At 42.4% G+C, this 20,029-nt stretch overlaps 1 protein-coding gene across 1 annotated transcript in view; it reads right to left on the reverse strand.

Moving 5' to 3' along the window:
• Positions 1-20,029, reverse strand: part of gabbr2 (gamma-aminobutyric acid (GABA) B receptor, 2) — a 163,603-nt gene that overhangs the window by 50,519 nt on the left and 93,055 nt on the right. Inside the window, exons 8-13 of the mRNA XM_029442908.1 lie at positions 12,812-12,872; positions 6,434-6,514; positions 5,334-5,484; positions 4,875-5,007; positions 3,791-3,898; positions 624-746 (exon numbers count right to left, since the gene is read on the reverse strand). Coding sequence (XP_029298768.1) covers positions 624-746; positions 3,791-3,898; positions 4,875-5,007; positions 5,334-5,484; positions 6,434-6,514; positions 12,812-12,872 — 657 coding nt within the window. The remainder of the gene's footprint in view (positions 1-623; positions 747-3,790; positions 3,899-4,874; positions 5,008-5,333; positions 5,485-6,433; positions 6,515-12,811; positions 12,873-20,029) is intronic.

The raw sequence follows: 20,029 nt of genomic DNA on the forward strand, positions 1-20,029 counted from the left end.
AATCTGCCACTTTACCCAAAGCGACTAAATCCTTTGAGAAAATAAATATGCAGTTGTGCCTTTCTGATTCACAGTCTGCATTCACTTAATGCCACTGACAGTTATATGCTAATATGTCATACCGAAAACACACTTTGCACACCATCAACCTCTAATGCCAAAGCTACAATATGTTCATTTTAGCAAATTGGGCGCACAACTAGACTAATCCTCAGAGAATCTGAGTCTACTCTAACCAATCACAGCGAAGCAGAGTTCATCTCTACTCAACACCACGCCACCTCCCCAGCAAGGAGAAAGTGATGCCAAGTGCCTCTTTTCCAACGAGTCTTGCCAAAGTCTGACATCCAAACTGGCAAATGTCCGGCCATGGGATGAGCGCAGGAGGCAGCAATGGCTCACATCCTGACCCAAAAATAAGAAGGACAACAAAGATGCTTGCGATACAGCCCGAGGCGGACATTTTGTTTGCCTAAACTCTAAATACACATGCATTTTTAGCAAGAATCTGTGTCACTGGGATTCTCCCAGCTGGAGTATATCATGTTACATCAACATAAACAGAACACCAATCAAGCGCAAGTTATAACGAGAAGTGAAAAAACATTGAAAAACACACTGACCTCCAAGCTGTACTCTTCCACAGTCCTCTTAAGTGGGTCCACAATCTGCCAGCAAATGAGGATGCATAAGTCGATTAGCAGCATCCCGCCAACGATGATCAACAACTTCTGGTCCTTTATGATCTGGAGGGGCGGAAACAAGATAAGATGCTTGCATTAGCCCAACAGCAAACACCTGCTAGTGTTAGTAATTGCGTGTGTTTGTAGAGCCATTTCAAACAACATTTCTTATTGACCACTGTAATTATGTAATTCTCATCCCATCTCAGGACCTGGAGCCCTGCTGGTTTCATTCTAACATCTAATCAGGGACTGATTACAATGCATTTAGCTGCAATTAACTATCTATAAGCATAGGAAACCAGCCAAACTGTAAGTTCAAAAGACCAAGACCTGGTTCAGAATTTAACAATGGCACTCTTTAACACTGTGGCACAAGTAGTATATTTAACAGATTGCACTCCATCGTCCCAGGACAGAGAACCCCTGGTGGACATTCAGTCTGTCAATACTCTGCCACCGGCTAGTCATGATTTTGTTACCTCGTGGCCAGAGAATGTGGAAAAGAGCCACCAAACAAGCAAACGCTGTTGACCACTAAAGCTCCTCTTTTGTGCCATGAACTTTGGAGGGATGAAAGCCATGACCTGTTTGTGATCTTTATTTATAATAGTGTTTGACTGTCTGGAACGGCATATCAAAGGAAAGGTCAGGGAACACAGGCTGGGCTGTGTTTGGAGACTATCACAGCCTAGATGCAGCACAGTGGTCTCACACAGGACTCCCTCCGCTGGTGGGCGCAGGATGAGATGCATGAGGGGGTTGTTTTTTGATCTGATGTCTTTTGATGGTGTTGACATTGAACAAATACAGGCATGGCAAGGCGAGGGACATTTCTGGTAGAAATACTGCCAGTGCTTCAGGGCGGTTTAGAGGAAGATAGAAGGTAAATAGTTGTAACAATGATATGCAAGATGTGGGATGTTTAAGGGAAATTTACAAAAAAAAAAAGGAGCTTGACACCACCATCTGCTCAACTATGAAATGAAACTCTGCCAACTGAGTATGTAATGACTCTAGATGACCTGAAGTGTTATGAACTGTTTTCTTTCCCCACGTAATATTGCCACTCAGACATGTCAGTTGGGTTTTAGCGTATTTGTGTCTAACGATGAATTGGAGTCAGAAAAAGACCAAATAATTGAAAAGGTGAACATGACCCTGACATGACTGAAGATAGAATATAGAAATAAATGTGTCCATCTATTCTCAACAACTAAGCAAGGTTCAGGCTGCAAGTACACCTTGAGTTATGAGTACTGCTTTCAAGGTCAAGAATGAACTTTCACGCTCAACTACAGGCACATTATCTTGTAAAACTGAATTGGCTGTGAAATAAAATAAAAAGGTTAATTGAGCTAAAGGGTACTCTGCTTGTTTAGCATTGCCCTATTTGTGTGTGTGTGTGAGTGTGTGTGTGTGTGTGTGTGTGTGTGTGTGTGTGTGTGTGTGTGTGTGTGTGTGTGTGTGTGTCACTAAGGAGTACTCAGTAAATTACCAAGATAGGCAGTCTGACAAATAGCTGCTGCAGGGCCCTGAAGGTAAGAGTTTGTGTTTTGAAAGTGTGCACGTTTATCAGTCTCTGTGGTGTGTGTTTGTGTGTATTTGGAGAAGGAGGACATTGATTGACAGCTTCCCCCTCCCCCATACACACACTTTGGCACTGAGCTCTTTAAGAATTGAAGGAGTGCCGGCCGTAGACCGCCGAGTGGAACCCTTATCGAACACAGCCCTGATTTAAAATCTGAGCTCTCTCAGTGTACGGGGAAAAGGCTGGGGGAAGGAGTGAGGGATGCAGTTCCAGACCCACTGTTTGAAGAAAAAAGATGGCTAACACTTGTGCCTGTCCCTCCCCTGACAAAGATTTCAGGGCACAAACAGCAACTATCACTCTTCTGAAGCCATTAAATCAGTGTGGAGGATGTGTGATGGGTGTGTGTGTCCTGCAAACAGACCCAGGCCATGAACCAACAGAGAATGCATCTTGAGGTTTAAGGGCTAGGGGTAAATACTGCTTCTGAAGAAACATTGGTTTTGTCTCTGTTAGCAAGGGGGAAAGGGTGGGAGAGGGAGAACTGAGCAGAGATCATTGGGCTTATGAATGGTTGGGGCAAAGTTACTGAAATCAGAAAGCAAAACTGTTTTGTTTTCCTCAACTTTCAATAACACAATGAATAAAAAGCCAGGTCATGTGTCATTCATTTGGAAACATGTGGTGATCTTGTGTTGACCCGACTGCAGAATTGCAGTGGAAACAGGTAAAGTAGAGCTCCTTATTTTCAAATATCATTTGCCCTCCTTTTCCAGCTTTCCCCCTTTTATTTTCACAGTGTTCAACCTACTTTCTTTGCCATTTGTGCCACGGTGTTTGTCTTGTCCCTTGTTCTGCCCTGCTTTGCTCTCCACCCTCCCTTCTGCCATTACTTCCCTACATCCCTCCAACCTCTCTGACTCTTTGATCAATCCCTCTTTCCTCCCTCTCTTCCTGCTCTCTCTCTCTCTCTCTCTCTCTCTCTCTGGCAGGCCACCCACACTTCCTCCAATATGCAAGAGGGTGAGAGAGAGGGAGAGAGTGGGAGAGAGACAAAGAGAGGGGGAGAGATAGTTCTATAAATACAAAAAGGCCAAGCACAGTTACAACACTCAGTGAGCATGGCACCCCTTTATATAACTAGGCCACCGAAAAAGATTGTGTCAGATGTTTAAAAAGCCATTTGTATTTGTGAATCTTTTTTTTTTCCACAGAGAAGATTGTAAAAGCAGGTGCCAGAGGCTGCCAGTCTTTCAGAGTGTTTGTTAAAAAGCACGAGTGTGAATACAAGCACCCACACACCAGTGTTGGGCTTTCAAAAGGCATGTGAAGCTTCCTCGATAAGACTGTCAGGTCTACGCGTTTCAATGGAGATGTTTGTGGTTATATGAACTGGTAGTTATCTTATCCAACAGATGTATATCAAGTGACAGGAAATAAACGGTTCAGAACTAGATTTCAACAGAAACAATCATATGTAGCTAAAAAAATCAAATATAATATCCAATCGTACAAGTAACAGTTTTATAAGTTCCTCTCAAATATTTATCAGAACATGTATAATGTTTTTCAATACCTTCTTCTTCATCTTGACATTCTTGAAGATGGCGTGCACCCTCCACGTCTTGGCAAACATGGCGCCAAAAGCGGTTGTGTATCCAACAATGAGGATCCATGTCCGAACCTATCAGGACAACAGGAATGCACATAATTGTGTTAAACTGGTGATCAACGCTTAAAACAACATCTGATCTGACCGGTATTTGCATTTCATTCAAAAATAGCATTGTGAAGTGTTCTAAAAATAAGAAGCCGTCAGAATGATTTCTTCTTCTCTTAAGTGTGGAGCTTTGTGAGAGCGTCCCGGACCATGAAAGCTGTCACACTCCTGAGAGCATTTCATCTTAATGAGAAACAAAATGTAGACCTTTTACTGCTTTGGCACAAAGGACACTGCTGACGTGTTTTAAAAGCTTAGAATTTGAATAAAGACTTTGAACTCCTAAAATAGCTACAGAGTGCTTCTGTATACTATATGTGTTTGACTGCTGCATGTGAACGTGTTTGTTTTTTGATGTGTACATCTATTAGTATTAGTGTATACATTTACACCTGGCTCTCTACCATATCTGGAGGGAATTAAAGCCAGGCAGGGACAGAGCGCTGGGTAAAGAAGACAGCAAAAAACAATTACACCATCTATTCTCAAGGAGACCAGCACATATTGATTGGTGGTGAATGGATCAACCTCTGTGGTCCTTTGCTGTAGAACCTCGTCTGAAGTGACACACTCTGTTTTGGCTCTGCAGCAAAACTTCAGCCAGGTGGTGGCAGCTCGAGATGTGCCCTGCCTAACATTACGCTGGAGTGCATGTGTGTGTGGAAGGGGGGGAATCTCAGTGGAAACCAGTTATCACTGTAATCAAAACTCTTTAATTAATCCAGCATCTACATAGTCACACAGTAATGCTACCTGGGGGGAGACACTTAATGTGCTCCATGCTAGCTAGAGAGCCGGAGAGACAGACTCAATCAGCTTTTAACATAAAGTTGGTCACATATTGCATGTGATTAGTGTTTGGAACAGAATATGACAGCGAGCCAACCCCGACTTATATTCATTATGTTATGCATTAGTGAAACGCGTTGAGGGAACTCACAGTGCAGAGGGTCTCAAACTCTTTGTCAGAGACGAAACCTCCATCCAGGCCAAACAGGAAGATAGAGGCGTAGGAGAGCATTCCTCCTAAGATGATCAGGTTGTTCATGTAGGGACTGGACATCTTGATTAGTCTGGAAGAGAAGAGGAGATCATATTAGAATAGATTCAAATTGAGCTCATCAAAATTCCTTCAGTATGATATTTAGGTCTGGATGAGAGTGAAATAATAATGTACCTGCAGACAGTTAAAGGTTAATCATCATTATCATTCTTTCACCTCAATACCATTCAATCTCCCCTGATTCTTCTTGTCATTTATTCATCCCCCTTCTTCCTTCTACCGTAACACCATCCCCTCATTTACTTTCTGCTGCACCAAACTCTTATCTATTTCACCTTCACTTCATCTTACCCCTCCCTCCACCCTCCTGCTCCCAAAGCTGTCCTGAATGCTCACCTGTGGTTGCGGTTCTTAATGTTGAAGAACAGGAATGCCCCTGCCATGAGCATGCCCAGTATGGTGATGGTGGACAGGATGCTGTAGAGGGGCACGTTGATGTGGCGCCGCTGCAGACGCACAAACGTACGATCCTTAGGAGGCTCCACGCCTAAGAAGAAGACAAGGTTTGATTAGAAATTGAGAAGTTGAGAAATTGCTTATTTAAATGTGATATGGTATATAATACCATGTCTAAAACTCCAGAGTATCTGGAGATTTCACTTCACTTTCACAATTTAAGACCTGCCCCCTTCAGATAGTTTTCTCTTCAACCACAAAATAGTCACAATGCAGCTGACATCCAGTCATTTGAGTCCAATTTGCTGGTCCTCGGTTTCCCCCGCGTTGAATGCATGTATCTCAATGCACCACAGTCAAATTACTGTGGTTAGACACTGCACTTTCTTATCGTTAGCTCCATTTTTCTCCCGCCAGTGTGCCGATCGATTGCACCGGCATCATCTTACACATCTCCACTTACTGCGGTCGTGGACGTGGAAACAAGCATCTCAGATGGTTCTGTCGTAGAGTTTCTTTATGTGGGGCACGAGAACATGGAGAGAGAGTAGTAGGGTGGTGAAGAGGAGAATAGCCAGGGGGATCGAACAAATTATAAAGTATGTCAACACTAGCAAACGCGGGAGGGCTGAAAAATGGATTAGTAAATAATTTAGCTGACGGAGAACAACGTTTAGAGTGCTAAAGGAGCGTAGCGAGTCCCCACACTGAGTGGTGGAAGTGTCCGTGTATGTCTGAGTATGTTTGTTTGCTAGAGGGAGTTTGGGTTCAAGTGAGCAAGTGAACGACAGAGGAGAGTACTGACGTGGTAAGTGATGGGCTTTTAACATATATATATATAAACAAACATTAGATGCATCAGGACACCGTTTTCTTCTTCAGTGAGTTTTACGTCAATGCTCTCACAAATACATACACACACACACACACACACACACACACACACACACACACACACACACACACACACACACACACACACACACACACACACACACACACACACACACACACACACACGTAGCTAGCCTTCTTCGTACCTTGGAACCTTATGGAGTTGTTGATGAGGTCCAGCACATCAGCAATTGCGTTGTACTCTCCCACCTTCACCTCCTGGCCCTCTGTTAAAAACACACACACACACACACACACACATATGTAGACTTAGAATAAATGCGTATGTATATAAAATGTGCAAACTGGCTACTGGATGCCTGTTTTTAAGCTGTCAAAGCAATTAAATCTGCCCTTAAATAAGATTAATAGTCGATTAATATGATAGATAGATACTTTATTTATCCCGAGAGAAATATATATATAAATAATAATATAATATAATATATATAAATAATATATATAAATATATAGCCATGGGTGCCATGCCATCATGGGAAAACGGACAAATAGACTTTCGGTCCAATGGGGCAGTTTTTAGACTAAAGGGGTTTCGGAACAGTGGGCCGTCCCCCAGAGACAAATCAGTTCTTTGAGCTAAATGCTAACATCAGCGTTCTTACATACTCAATAAGATGATATTTGATTATGATTGTTCTTAGTTTTGTAGATAATTGGTCACCTAACCCTAACCCTAACCCTAACCCATAAAACAAATCATCTGACAATCTGAGCTGATGACGGCGCTAGTTGAAAAGTGAAGGCATCACCAAAGTTATTACAACATGAATGAACAAAACATGAATGTCTGTGCTAAATGTTATGGCAATCCATCCAGTAGTTTTTGACTCAAACCCACAAATGTGAGCTTGTGGCGGCGCTGGATGAGAGGCCTTGGGATCACCAAAGGTATTAGTTGACGTTGTCTTGGAACCATGAATGCAAAATTTCAGTCTGGAATGAAACGGTGGACCAACGGACAAGACTGATAGACCAACTTTGCTTGCAAAGCTAAAAATATTATTATGTATGACGTTAAGTATATACATTTCTAGTTTGATTCTCCAGCGAGTCATGTGAAATCTTTCAGCTGGCCGACTTAATTATGCAATAAAGTGCTGAAACAATAGATCACTGATACAGTGGCTTGACGAGTTCATAACATTTAGCACCAGTGATCCTTATTAGGAGAAAAATGTAACAGAGGCTACTTTAAATGAACAAGTAAATCTAATTCAAACACTTATTGGACACACAGAGAAGAATGGCCCCTTTAAGCTGTACAATCTGGCAGTCTTCACATACTGCAGAGCTTCAAATCACAGGCAGATCTTCACAAACCCATTAGTAATATAACAAAATATCCCTAATGTAGAATTGTAATGCACTCAGTTAGATTATCTTTTAGTTTTCTCAATTTGTAGCTTTCAGATAAGGGTTATTATGGTCAGGAAATGGTCGTCCTGTTTTTTTGTTTTTGTCTTAATAATCAGTTTATTTTACCTCAAGGAAAACTAAAGGACAATAAAGAGCTGAAAACAGAAACAAGCAAAACAGATAAAGACATACAAATCAAATCAAATGTAGCAAGAGTAAACTTTTCAATCATTTCCAACTCATATAGAAGGAAACAATACATAAATGCAATTCTGTATTTATATTGGAATATATTGTATTTCCTCGATACAGTCATGGGATTGCAAACTGCTGTACACCACCGTCTCTGTGGAGTTCGGCTCAAACACAGCTTTTTCAGGATTTAGTGTTGTCTCTTTTAGAAACAACAATAAGTCCCTGAGGTGTAATATTGAAGGAAGCATGACCTTGTCAGACAAGCCTGGGCCTTCACTCTCCTTCCCCTTATAGAGATTACTCACCTTGAGTGTACACCCGGGAGGAGAGAAGAAGAGGATGGGAAGAGGGGACAGATTATTCTGATTCTTTTTTTTTGTAACCACTACAAACAACCTGCAATTTCTTCTGGTGCGCACAAATCTGTCTCTGCTTCTCTCTGTTAACACTGTTATAGGCCCCTTGAACTCCTCAGCAGCATTGTCCTTGACTAGGAAAATGACAGATAACATCAGCTATTGTAGCATCACAGGGCACCGTGTTCCCTTCCCCTCTCCTCTCCTCACCTCTCCTCTCCTCCTCTCCTCCTCTCCTCTCCTCTCCTCTCCTCACCTCTCCTCTCCTCTCCTCCTCTCCTCTCCTCTCCTCTCCTCTCCTCTCCCCTCTGTGAATCACCTCATTTGATCTCCAATTCTGGCATCAAAGCATCAGCGAACGTAATTTCAGATTGGTACATTTTATGTGCATACACAATCAGGATTTGTGTTTCTCAAACTTCTCAGTGCTGAACGAGGATCGATACCTATGTTTCCCTTGACCACGTCTTTTGTTAGGATCTAAACAGCAGAAGAGATTGTATATCAGCACTCCTCCTTTGAGATGCTAAAATACTATCCTAGCACTCGATCCCCACAGGGAATATCGATGGCTGCAGCGGGCTGGTAAAACTCAACCTTTTCGATCAGCCTGTGCAAAGACATTTCACGCCTTTTAGTCACTTTAAATAAAATCAGCGGGATTTCTAGCTGCACGTGGGACAACTTGTAGTTTCCTAACATGATATACTCATGACAAAAGATTTTAAGAATAAGGTTGGCTGTATTAGACATTAACATAGAGCAGCCAGCTGCTGTAAATACTCAATAGTTCACCAAATACACGCTTAAAATCCTCCCTAATTGATACACTATGTATCCCTGTTTTAGTAATGTTTGTTAAAATGAACTCTATTACTATTTTAGGAAAAAGTATATTTTTCGTGAACCGTTTTTCATATCCATCTCCAATATGAACGAATGGGCTTGAGGCTGAAAGACAGGATAGGAAAGTATTATAATTTTTTTTATTCTATCTTTTTATGGGCTTTGTTGACAAGAAAATAAAAATGCCGAATATTGGAAGCCTTTCCATTTATTGTAATTTTTTTAATTCCTTTATTGCAAGCCAAAAGACAAACAGGACAAAACAATGAATACAGGACAGACTGTCAGACTGTAAAGAAGTAACGACCACCACTAAAGATACTCCTCTGCAAGCTTCATATCATTATATATTATTGTAGTCGGCCATGGTGGAGACAATTTAAAGTATGTTACGATGATTGTGAAGATGATTAACCGCATGACAATCTATTGTAATTTATAAGGCCATTGTAGGTTTTAAAATCTTATCCTGCAAAGTAACTGCAGCGCTTAAAAACATTGACTGTATATGATATCCTTCTGTAATGGAGTAAAAGTATACAGTATCATAAAATGTAAGTGCTCAAGTTAAATACCAGTACCTGAGAAATGTACTTACGCACAGCAATGGAGTAAATGTTTCCAGTAATAATAGATAACGATTATTTTTTTCTCGGATGCACATGCTTCTTAATGGTAATGCTCCTCTTTGGAGCAGAGACTGGTGCCGTTTTGAAAACTCAAATACCAAAGCGGTGATTGCCGGATCGCAGTATAACTCCTTAATAATGCTGAATCCCAGACATCTTTTATCAACACATTCTGACCCGTCGTTGTAGAAGTAAATGTGATTCAATGTATTTCTTTTCCAAGTTCATTTTATGCCAGATCTGTGTAAATCTAACATGGAAACAATTTGCTGCTTGGTTTAAAAGCAGTGGTACATTTCAATTATATGCTTGTGAGCTATTTAAAGTGAAAGGACTGTGAGAAGACTATTGCCTGGAGGTAAACTGACAGCAGGGAGGATGCTGCTAGTTCAACTTCCTGCAGAAAATGATAGAAAAGCAGGAAATTAATTCTTACTTGAGGGGTGTTGTAGATAGTAAATCCTATCATTTATCTCTAAAGATCCAAAACATCTTAACCTTTTACCCACACGTATCACAACCGCACCTTAGTGACAAATACATTATTGAAACTCTCCTCTCCTTACGGAACGACAAACGGCGTGTTTCCTTATCTAACATTCCCAGTAAAGCGTCGATTTGAAATCTGTACTCAGAGGGACTGCGATCAAGACCTCTGGTAGCGAGCTATCTCTTATCCCCACGAGAGACGGTGGGAATAAAGCGCCATCGAGGCCCCGGACTAAGAATACCTGACAAGGTGAAATGGAGGATCAGAGGCTGAGGACAGATGATAGGGTCATGTTGAGGACCACTGCCTTTTGAAATATTCAAGCTGGGGATGTCCCTCCGCTCCTCTCCTCTCAGTGTGTCAAAAGGGTGACAAATTCACAATACCTGACAAGTGAGGAAGAAGTGATGAAGTGAAGGTTAAGGAGGTGTGGAGCTAGAAGAAGATAGTGCGAGATAGCTGTCACATAGGGGAGGATTTAGTTTAGTTAGGTGACAGAGTGAAGAGCCAGTTCAGGGAGAAGAGAAATAGAAACATGGAGAAGGGAGAGACACAAGTGTGTCTGATAAAAGACATATAGATGTGTGGATATGATTCAGGCTTAGGCGTGTGTCTGATCTTTCTCAAAATCTCTAAAAATCAAGCTCCAAGACGCATTTTAGTCACGGTAGCATTTACTCTGCTTTCTTATCCAAAGCTGCTAAACCCTAATTTAGACGACTGCCCGTCACCTCCCACACAGGTTAACCTCTCTCTTTCTCTCTCTCTCTCTCTCTCTCTCACACACACACACACACACACACACACACACACACACACACACACACACACACACACTCTTTTCTATGTGTTTACCCTCTTATCGTATAGGTTTTTTGTGACATCACTCCCTGTTAGTGCTCCTCCTGCTGTTTGGTTGTATTCTTGCAGGTGACCTACAGGTAGACACAGGAGGACCTAATGTCATGTGTCAGTTGAACCCAATATGTTTAAGATGGCTGCTCAAGCCGTCTGTCTGTAGCTGTGTTTCAGTTCCATAGCACACGAGCAGGTTTTCGAAAAATGTCACAAAATTCACAAACAACACTTTGATCTTTGAGCGTGCTGTTGATGGACATTATTTTCCCACAATGCATTGGACAAAATAAGAGAGTCTTTGGAAAACTGCTGTCTCGTGAGCTGTAATTGATGCTGTCAGTCTATTAACAGTTTGATTAATGTCCATTTTGCACAAGTGCATTCATTTTTCCAGTTAGTTCTGTAAGAACACTGCTCACTTTTATTTTATCTACAATAACAGTATGGTATAAATGCTATAAAATACATAATGTGTACAATCTCATATGGAAGTGGGACACAGACTCACTCTCCACCCACGACGGTTCATTTTTGGTTTTGTAAATTCTCGTCTTCACTATACAATGCAACATGTCCACGCCTACAAAGTCTTTCTTTCACACTACAGATTTATTTACTGTATTCATTTTGTCTTAGTTAAACATAAACTGTTTAAATTACCATAAATACGACACGGTCAATTATTTTGGTCTTACCCACTGAGCCTGGGCTGTAACTGCTTAGAATACATACGCAGTAAATTACAAACCAGCATTTGTATAAGCGCTCACATGCTGCCTTCTACACACACAGAGGGTGTGATGTCTGCAGCCAGAGGGATCGAGCCCCTCTGCAGTGAGGGAGATAAGATGGTTAGGCAGAGAGGACAGAATAGCCCCATGCAGTGGGCTACATAAAGTCTGGGAAGCCTGGGAGCTGGGAATCCCCTGCATCAAGATGCAATCTCTGGGTAATTTTCCCACTCAGCAGGCCCTGCTGGCTCAAAAAAACCCCAACCTCAGGGTGATGCTATGAGAAAAGAGAGCACTGAGGCATGTTTTTATTTACAAACCTTGACAGACCAGACATTTCCTGTCACCACAGAAGAGATCAAGCACAGTACAGTACCATGGGCCTTGTACTTTCAAGTTTTAGATTCACCCAGCATGCACCCACAGACACAGAGAAGACATGCAACTCCATAGAGAAAGGCTTGTGGGGACTTTTCTCACAAAAACCACAGTCTAAAAACGTTTTATGCTTTTCTGACAAACAACCCTTGCAGTCATGCGAATAATGACTATCCTCTCTAGAAAAACAACTAATGAGATAAATGTGAGTACAAAGCTTCTGACTTCAAAACTGTTAAATCCTTCAGCCTCCCTTTCCAGTGCATACTGCATGACTCTGCTGCAAGCTTTTCCTAAGCTCTATTGGTCGGGTTCCATTATCGGTACCGGTATATCAACCATGGCAGCCTTCTGGCTTGAGAAAAATTGTAAGTAGCTTTCCAAAAACTGTGGTAATCCTGCAACATTTCTGAAATAGTTGCAGGTTTTATTGAACACAGACGTGCAGTAGTTGAAATTCAAACTAATTGTAACGCTAATTCCAACTGCAACTCAGTAGAGTCACGGCAAGAATAAGTGTGGACAGCTAGAGGAGGACATAGAAACAATGTTTTGCATTTGCAATATTGATCAAGCAGAGGTAAAGGTTTGTTTACAATACACACAGGAGGCTTCAACTGAATGCACAAGCTGACAGGTAATCGAGAAGTAGTGTCACACATACCTTGAAACTGGTTGAATTTTATTGTGCCCATCCTCTCTCCGTTCCGAAACATGACTTGACCCTGAAAAGAAGGAAAAACTTGTAAGAAAATTGTAGCTTCAATAAAACATTTGAAAGACATACAGTGAACTCATTTTAAGTTTTGTTTTTTTTAAAAACGATCTTTTCTGCTGAGGAAGACGCAGCACGAGCGGTTCAGTGAATTTCAGTAGGAAAACAAAATAGGAGCTTAGCTCAACTAAATGTATGCACAGTGCGTTCCTGATACTAGAGCGTTAGCAGGCAAAGGGCAGTCTTGGCTGCTGCACACACTGCATCTCATTTGATTAGAAGTGGCAAAAACTGATCTGTTTATAGGAGGTAAACAAAATTATCTTTGGGCCAATTAATTTGCTAATATCTTTGGAACATTAAATCAGGTCAGCCAGGCTGCCTGGTTTAACTGTGCTCACATTGCATTGGGACAAATCTGGGCTCAGATAGCATTTAAAAAGGCAATCGTGTGTAGTGGTCAGTGAATGTAGCTAAGACTTTATTCAACATTTTATTTCTCAATATTAATTTCTCGCCAAAAAGGTTTTTATTGGTCAAACAACCATCCTAAAAAAACTAAACAATTGAATGTCTTTGATTTAAGCTCCAAAGCCACAAAACAAGCAATTTCAAGCCAGGCGGCGTCTGGCGAACGCAGACAAGGTAGACAAAAACAATTCAACTTTGTGGCAAAGTCGTAAGACATATTCAAATCAATTTGGCTTCAGTCGCCTTATCTCTCCAAATGTATTCTCAGTCTTTCTCTCTGTTGTTCTATTTTCTCCTCCCCTCTGTCTCTTTATCTCTCTGTCTCCCTATTCATCTACCAAGACTGTTCAATTAATTCAGCCCACCATCTGCTAACAGAGCTCCTTAATTACACATTTAACTGGGTTTACATATTAGTGGCTGGCTAACAAAACAGGTGAGAGCGAGACAGACAGACAGACAGACAGACAGACCGATAGATAGATAGACAGATAGACAGATAGACAGACAGACAGACAGACAGACAGACAGACAGACAGACAGACCGATAACCGACAGACAGACAGACAGACAGACAGACAGATAGATAGGTAGATAGATAGATAGATAGATAGATAGACAGACCGATAGATAGATAGATAGATAGACAGACAGACAGACAGACAGACAGACAGACAGACAGACAGATAGCCAACAGACAGACAGACAGATAGATAAATAGACAGACAGACAGATAGATAGACAGACAGACAGACAGACAGACAGACAGACAGACCGATAGATAGATAGATAGACAGACAGACAGACAGACCGATAGCCAACAGACAGACAGACAGATAGATAGCCGACAGACAGAAAGACAGACAGATAGCCGACAGACAGAAAGACAGACAGATAGCCGACAGATAGATGACAGACAGATAGCCGACAGATAGACAGACAGACAGATAGCCGACAGATAGATGACAGACAGATAGCCGACAGATAGATAGACAGACCGATAGATAGATAGATAGATAGATAGCCGACAGACGGAAAGACAGACAGATAGCCGACAGACAGAAAGACAGACAGATAGCCAATAGACAGACAGACAGATAGATATCCAACAAACAGAAAGACAGACAGATAGCCGACAGACAGAAAGACAGACAGATAGCCGACAGATAGACAGACAGACAGATAGCCGACAGACAGAAAGACAGACAGATAGCCGACAGACAGAAAGACAGACAGATAGCCGACAGATAGACAGACAGACAGATAGCCGACAGACAGACAGACAGACAGACAGATAGCCGACAGATAGACAGACAGACAGATAGCCGACAGACAGAAAGACAGACAGATAGCCGACAGACAGAAAGACAGACAGATAGCCAACAGACAGACAGACAGATAGATAGCCGACAGATAGACAGACAGACAGATAGATAGATAGACAGACCGATAGATAGATAGATAGATAGATAGATAGATAGATAGATAGATAGATAGATAGATAGCCGACAGACAGGAAGACAGACAGATAGCCGACAGACAGAAAGACAGACAGATAGCCAACAGACAGACAGACAGACAGATATCCGACAAACAGAAAGACAGACAGATAGCCGACAGACAGAAAGACAGACAGATAGCCGACAGATAGACAGACAGACAGATAGCCGACAGACAGAAAGACAGACAGATAGCCGACAGACAGAAAGACAGACAGATAGCCGACAGACAGACAGACAGACAGATAGCCGACAGACAGACAGACAGACAGACAGACAGATAGCCGACAGACAGAAAGACAGACAGATAGACAGACAGACCGATAGCCGACAGACAGACAGACAAACAGATAGCAGACAGACAGACAGACCGATAGCCGACAGACAGACCGATAGCCGACAGACAGCTGACAGACAGACAGAAAGACAGACAGACAGACAGATAGCCGACAGATAGACAGACAGACAGATAGCCGACAGACAGACAGACAGACAGACAGAAAGACAGACAGACAAATAGCCGACAGACACAGACAGACAGAAAGACAGACAGACAGATAGCCGACAGATAGACAGACAGACCGATAGCCGACAGACAGACAGACAGACAGACAGATAGCCGACAGACAGACAGACAGACAGACAGACAGACAGACAGACAGACCAATAGCCGACAGACCGATAGCCGACAGACAGACAGACAGACAGACAGACATACAGACAGACAGACAGAAAGACAGATAGCTGACAGATAGACAGACAGACCGATAGCCGACAGACAGACAGACAGACAGATAGCCGACAGACAGACAGACAGACAGACAGACCAATAGCCGACAGACCGATAGCCGACAGACAGGCAGACAGACAGACAAATAGATAGATAGACAGACATATAGATAGACAGACAGACAGACAGACAGACAGACAGACATACAGACAGACAGACAGACAGACAGACAGACAGACAGACAGACAGACAGACAGACAGACAGACAGAGAGAGAGAGCATTTGTATTGGCTGATTAAAAGACAGCTGAGGGGGGAATATGGGGAAGGAAGCTGGAGAGCCAATTTTGCCTCAAAAAGATGGCACGCTTTGAAGTAGCACGATCCCACCCCTCCGTTTGAATCCCAGTCTTTGTGTGGCATCTTTGATGTTTGTCTGAGTGTGCCCGTGCAAGCATGTCAAAGTGTATGCACTTAATATGTTGTCACATTGTGCTCATGCACATGCATGTGTCCTTGATGATGCATGTGTGTGCTACTGCTGAGAGCCAGGGTCTCCAGTTTTGCTTTTACGCCGGTGATTTACAATAAAACAGAATTTCACACGACGGTGTCAATCTGACTTGTCAACGCTAACAAGTTCCTTTCGTCACACACTGCTCTTTCCCACCATATGCTATGCAATTATGCTTGTAGCGTAAGTAGGACAGTGCAGTGCTCCTCAGTTCAGCTCATTAGGTATTACATTCACATACCTGTGGTGTGTAAACAGGGTCGGACAAGGTGGGTTGAAAATAGGGGAACTTGACTTGAACCCGTAATGACTGTGAGTGTATGTATGGAGGTTTCTAGAGTATCTGCAACATCATGCTCTTGCTGTGCATTAGCATTGCCACCATAATTGCCCTTCACATCAGCAAAAGTGGGGCTATCACAAACCTTATTGAAATGGCGTGTATCGTTATTTTAACAGCCCCCAATTTGTTCTCTCAAGTGTATACACGGTTTGGAGAATATGCAAAGTATATCAAACATATGCTGAGGCACTGACTCTGACATTCTTAATTGGAAATAAACGTCTGTACTACAAAGATTAAATTAACCTCCTTTGACCAATATTCAAAGAAGCTACTGTAAAGCCTCTTTCTACAAGGTATTATGCTCCTCTGCAGCTTAGACAACCTCACTGGAGTTTATTGACCCAGACAGGTGTCCCTTGTCAAGTATTCAAATGGCGTTCAGACCCGAGTCACAATAGCGGCTGATGGAGTAATCGCTGTGTCTAAGCGTGCGTGTGTGTAGGTGTGTGTTTGAGCGTGAATGTGTATTTCTGAGGTGAGACAGTGGAGGCGGCCAGGTATCACTTTGTCTGTGGAGGACAGAATACTGTCAATGACAGATGTGTTGGGGTCAAATGAGATGTCAGTCTGTGGGCTGCAGGTGTGACATCCTCCAGGCTTTCAGGGTTTGAGGTGGGAACACAGTTGATGTGAATGTAACTGTGATGCACACACTTACACACACATCAACAGAGAAAAAAGCCTTGGTGTGTCTGTTAGAGGCGAGCCGTAGGTTGTGTTACCATTACCCAGAAAGACATTAATAATGACACGATGACCACTGACCACAGATTTGTATTTTATTTTTTAATAAAGCAAAAACAATCCTAAACCCACACACTCGTCATCTCCAATCACAACGTGCTGTGTGTGTTCCCATGCGGCCCTCCCTGGTGAAGTCCAGCGTACATTTTCCTGTGGTTTTAGCAGCAATCTGCACTCTCTATGCCCTGCGAGTCTCTCCCAGCTAATGTCAGTCTTCTTCTCTGTGGCCCTGACAGCAGCCAGATCAATACTGTGGAGCCCTCCATGATCACTCTCCTGCTGCAGCAGCTGCCTCTGCCACAGATTCAGCAGCAGGACCGGGATCAGCGCAGAACGGACACGGTTTGGTCCCATGAGACCCGCGTGTTTACACAGCAAAAACGCGCCGGTAAAATCGTGACATCAGGAAAGACACAAGGCTCAAAAATCAGGGTATGATCCCGTACGATCATGCACACATAACTTTTAAACCAAGGGTAACCAGCCAGAATATGCCATTTCACTGGTGCTTGCACATGGATTACTTTTATTAGAAAACTCGTAGCGTTGCACTTCACAAGCACATCGTGTGTAATAGCCACTTTTGAAATCTGAATCCAAAAATTGCATAAAAGATGTAAGCAGTGTAGAAGGGATATTGCCTTCTCTTAAAAGAACAAATATAATAGTCAATAGATCTCAAAGATGCTTTTAATTATTTTTGCAATGCCGCAAAGTAAACGACATATTGTTTAAACAACAGAATCTTTTGAATTGTTTACCGCTTGCACAGTATTCTTGTTCCAATTGTTTTTATTCAATAAATGAAAAAAACATCATTATTTGATTTAAGTATATTTTGAGGCACATGCTATTTTTCTCTTATTAAAAACCTGAATGCTGGACATTTACGTGTAATGAAGTATTTCAGTCAATACTGACATGAAAGGAGAGAAAGAGACTGCTAGCCTGTCCAAACAACCCAACCTATCCAGACTTCATAATCTATTCGGGTGCCTGGAGTAAAACGTGAATGAAATGCTACATGGCCATCAATATTCCTGCACTGCTTTGCTTCCCTGAGACTCCACGGAAAGACTTAATGTCAGCCTGCTCCTGATCGGCAACCCTTAGTGGTTATGTGCTGAGAGAGGTGAGAGTAGACGGGTGAGGAATGACGACCCGGAGGATTTGGTAGAGTGCTGTTACACACAAATACAGCACCGAAGGGATATTAGCCCCACAGGACCTCACAACAACACAAGCCTCGACTGATTTTCTCCAAGGCTATTTTTCTCTCTCTTTCTTGTTCTGTTGATATGCAGTAATGTATTAGAATCTATATTTCTATCATTATTAACCATATCCATTTCTCTCTCGTTTCCCACCTTGACTTTAGTCTCTCATTCTTCCAAATTCTTTTTCTGAATATTAATTGAACACTACCTCTGTATGGCCAATCTTTTTTCATCAGGCCATTTATTTGTAAACACAGTTATGAATATGATATAATAATGTTCTGCTTTACTGTCAGGCCCTGCATGCCTACTGGCTGTCTAGGCTGGAAGCAGCATGGCATCCTCAAATAATGGAGTGGCCTTTACACGGGAGCAGGAGATATCCTCTAACAGCTCAATAGGAAGTGAGAGTGAGCACATGCGCACACGCACACACACACACACACGCACACACACACACACACACACACACACACACACACACACACACACACACGCACTCGTATTGTAGCTAGCATAGCCACCAGGATCAATCATGAATGCATTGGAGTGAGTCGGCAGCACCAAATAACACCACTTTAGGCTTCATACAAAGACAAAGATGGCTAAATAACCTTCTCTGCAAACAAGCTTCCAGCCTTACGGAGCAGTAATTAATGTCTTTGTGTTGTTCTGACATTTTCCCACTCCATACTGTACAAATATAAAACATATATAACTGCATATTTATATTTATCTTATGGTGTTTTGATTGTGTGCCTTTAAATCATGTTTGTTTCTGCATATTTATTTGTGAGTGTCCCTCTCCCTCACTGTATGTGACACATCATCGGCAAAAATCTTTTTCCTGCATGTACATGTAAATGTACAGTACAGAGTGTATGGAGAGTATTCTTGTGTTCGCACATGGCCCTTTCACGCCTTCCTCGTTTGGTCCTGACTTTCTGACTTTTTTGTTTGATCCGAAACCAAAATCACAGGTGTGAAACGTCCCCCTAGACCACAGTATTGATCAAACAACCGAACCTTGGTCAGACGAAGAGAGGCGAATCAAATTGAACAATGGTCCGGTTCGTTTCCAGTGTGAAAGCATTTTTTCGATGGTACAGACCAATTACAGGAAGTTTTGGCAGGCTGTCATGTTACAAGAGTAGCAAAGCTCCTTTGGGGAACAGCGCAGTGCTAAGCAAGTGTGTGGTAAAGTGAGAGAGAGAGAGAGAGGAGAGAGAGAGAGAGAGAGAGAGAGAGAGAGCGAGAGAGAGAGCGAGAGAGAAGAGAGATAGAGAGAGAGAGAGAGAGAGAGAGAGAGAGAGAGAGAGAGAGACAGAGAGAGAGAGAGAGAGAGAGAGAGAGAGAGAGAGAGAGACAGAGAGACAGAGAGAGAGAGAGACAGAGAGAGAGAGAGAGACAGAGAGAGGGAGAGAGAGTGAGGGAGAGAGAGACTTAGAGAGACTGAGAGAGAGAGACTTAGAGAGACAGAGAGAGACAGAGAGAGACAGAGAGAGAGAGACAGAGAGAGACAGAGAGAGACAGAGAGAGAGAAGGTGGATGCGCGCAGAGCAGACAGCCATCAGATGAAGGAGAAATGAACATTAAAGTTGATAAGTGGTAGTAAATGTATAGTGTATGTTTCTTCTATGAATAAAC

Source organism: Cottoperca gobio, chromosome 11 (genome assembly GCF_900634415.1).
Source record: "Cottoperca gobio chromosome 11, fCotGob3.1, whole genome shotgun sequence".
NCBI lineage: Eukaryota > Metazoa > Chordata > Actinopteri > Perciformes > Bovichtidae > Cottoperca > Cottoperca gobio.